Source organism: Rhea americana, unplaced genomic scaffold, assembly GCF_003343005.1.
Source record: "Rhea americana isolate MKP2758 unplaced genomic scaffold, rheAme1 scaffold_877, whole genome shotgun sequence".
NCBI classification, from domain to species: Eukaryota; Metazoa; Chordata; class Aves; order Rheiformes; family Rheidae; genus Rhea; species Rhea americana.
This window is the reverse complement of record NW_028187063.1, coordinates 7674-9369: the sequence shown is the minus strand read 5'-3', so window position 1 is coordinate 9369 and position 1696 is coordinate 7674. Positions and strand designations below refer to the sequence as shown.

Here is a 1696-nt window from a genome sequence, read left to right as displayed (position 1 = left end):
TCCCCGCACGCAGCTCGGTTGCATTTCCATCCCCTCCCCGCACGCAGCTCGGTTGCATTTCCTTCCCGCCCTGCACAGTGCTCCCCGCGTCCAGCCGTGTTTTCTCCTTCCCTCTCCAGATCTGCTCCATGCACTCGGCTCTGCTGCATTTTAATCCCCGCTGCGCTCAGCGCCGCTGTGTTTTCGCCCTCCCCAGCCCTGCCGCCTGCCGTCGCCTCGACCGCGATTTACCTGCCGCCGCTGCCCGTTTGCCCCGTGCCGGCCGGAGCTGGGGGAAGCATCCGCTGGGTTTTCCTTCGCGTGGGACGGGCGCCCGGAGGCGCTTTGGGGTGAAATCACCCCAGAACGCCTTGCTGAGGGGGCAGATCCGCCGGCCCGGCTCCCCGCCACCGGCTCCCGCTTGCTTTCCCAGGGGCCGGAGCCCTTCGGAGGCCGCCGCRCACTCGCCTGCGGGCCGGCACGCGCGCGAATCTGGATTCCCGGGACGAGATGCAGGAGAACTACGAGAACGTGATCTCGCTGGGTAAGGCGGCGCCGATCCGGGCGCTTTTCGCCCCGTTTTTGCTGGGGGKTTTTTTCCGGGGGAAAGCGTGGAAAGCTCGGGTCGCTCCTCGCCTCGGCGCGCCCGTTGGCACGGCTCGACCTTCCCCTCCGTTTCCTGGGGGCGAACTCCGTGAATTTGGGTGCCACGCAGCCGTTTCCCTTCTTGGGCGGGGAGGAAGGTTTGGCGCAGAATTGGGGTGAAACACGGGCCGGCCGGCCGGCGGCAGGCGTTCCCGCTCGCTCCCGTGCCGCGTCCGGGCCCTTTCCCGGCCTTTCGGGGAAGGGGCCGAGCGGCCGCCCCGACCTCCCGCCCGGGTCTCTCCCGCAGCCGAGGAAATCGCCATCAGCTGGCCGCGGATCACCGCCTTCGCCGAGTCGCACCGGAGGAGAGGGCTCGTCTCCGGTAAGCGCCGGCGCGCGGCGGGGTCCCGCCGGGATGCCCGGGAGCCGGCGCCGAGGCTCGGGAACGGGGACCGACCGCGCCGGGGCGGGAACCGGGGATGAAATCCCGTCGCTCCCGCAGATGACGGGCCGCCGAGCGAGCCGGAGGAGGAGGAGGAACCGGCGCAGGGCGACCTGGAGAAGGTGGAGACGCCGGCGGCGGGCAAGTCCAAGGGAGCCGCGTCGCCCGGCGCCGAGGCCGCCGACGGCGCCGGCAAGCCGGAGGGGCCGCCGAGGAAGCCGGCGGGCAAGCGGCAGGGCAAGTCGGCGCCGCGCGGCTTCAAGAAGTTCCCGCCGCGGGGCTTGCTGGGCCACGGCCGGTGCCACGACTGCGGCAAGAGCCTGGGCTTCGGCTCGGCCTTCAACAAGCGCCTGCGCGGCGCCGAGAAGCCCTACAAGTGCGCCGAGTGCGGCAAGTGCTTCCGGCTGAGCTCCACGCTCATCACCCACCAGCGGCGGCACGCCGGCGACAAGCCCTACAAGTGCGCCGACTGCGGCAAGAGCTTCAGCGTGGGCTCGGCCTTCATCCAGCACCAGCGGGTGCACGCCGGCGGCGTCAAGCCGTGCCAGTGCAACGTCTGCGGCAAGAGCTTCCCGGCCAGCGCCAGCCTGGTGAAGCACCAGAAGCTGCACCTGGAGGAGAAGCCCTACAAGTGCGACGAGTGCGGCAAGGGCTTCAACTGGAACTCGCACCTGGAGCGCCACCGGCGCA

At 70.9% G+C, this 1696-nt stretch overlaps 1 protein-coding gene across 1 annotated transcript in view; it reads left to right on the top strand.

Annotated features, from left to right (window-relative positions):
* Positions 1 to 6: 6 nt before the first annotated feature.
* LOC146584962 (uncharacterized) overlaps positions 7 to 1696 on the top strand; it is a gene marked incomplete at its 3' end in the record, with an annotated part of 2828 nt that continues 1138 nt past the window's right edge. The window contains exons 1-3 of the mRNA XM_085323793.1: positions 7 to 523; positions 872 to 946; positions 1067 to 1694. Of these exons, the coding sequence (XP_085179919.1) occupies positions 490 to 523; positions 872 to 946; positions 1067 to 1694 (737 nt within the window). The remainder of the gene's footprint in view (positions 524 to 871; positions 947 to 1066; positions 1695 to 1696) is intronic.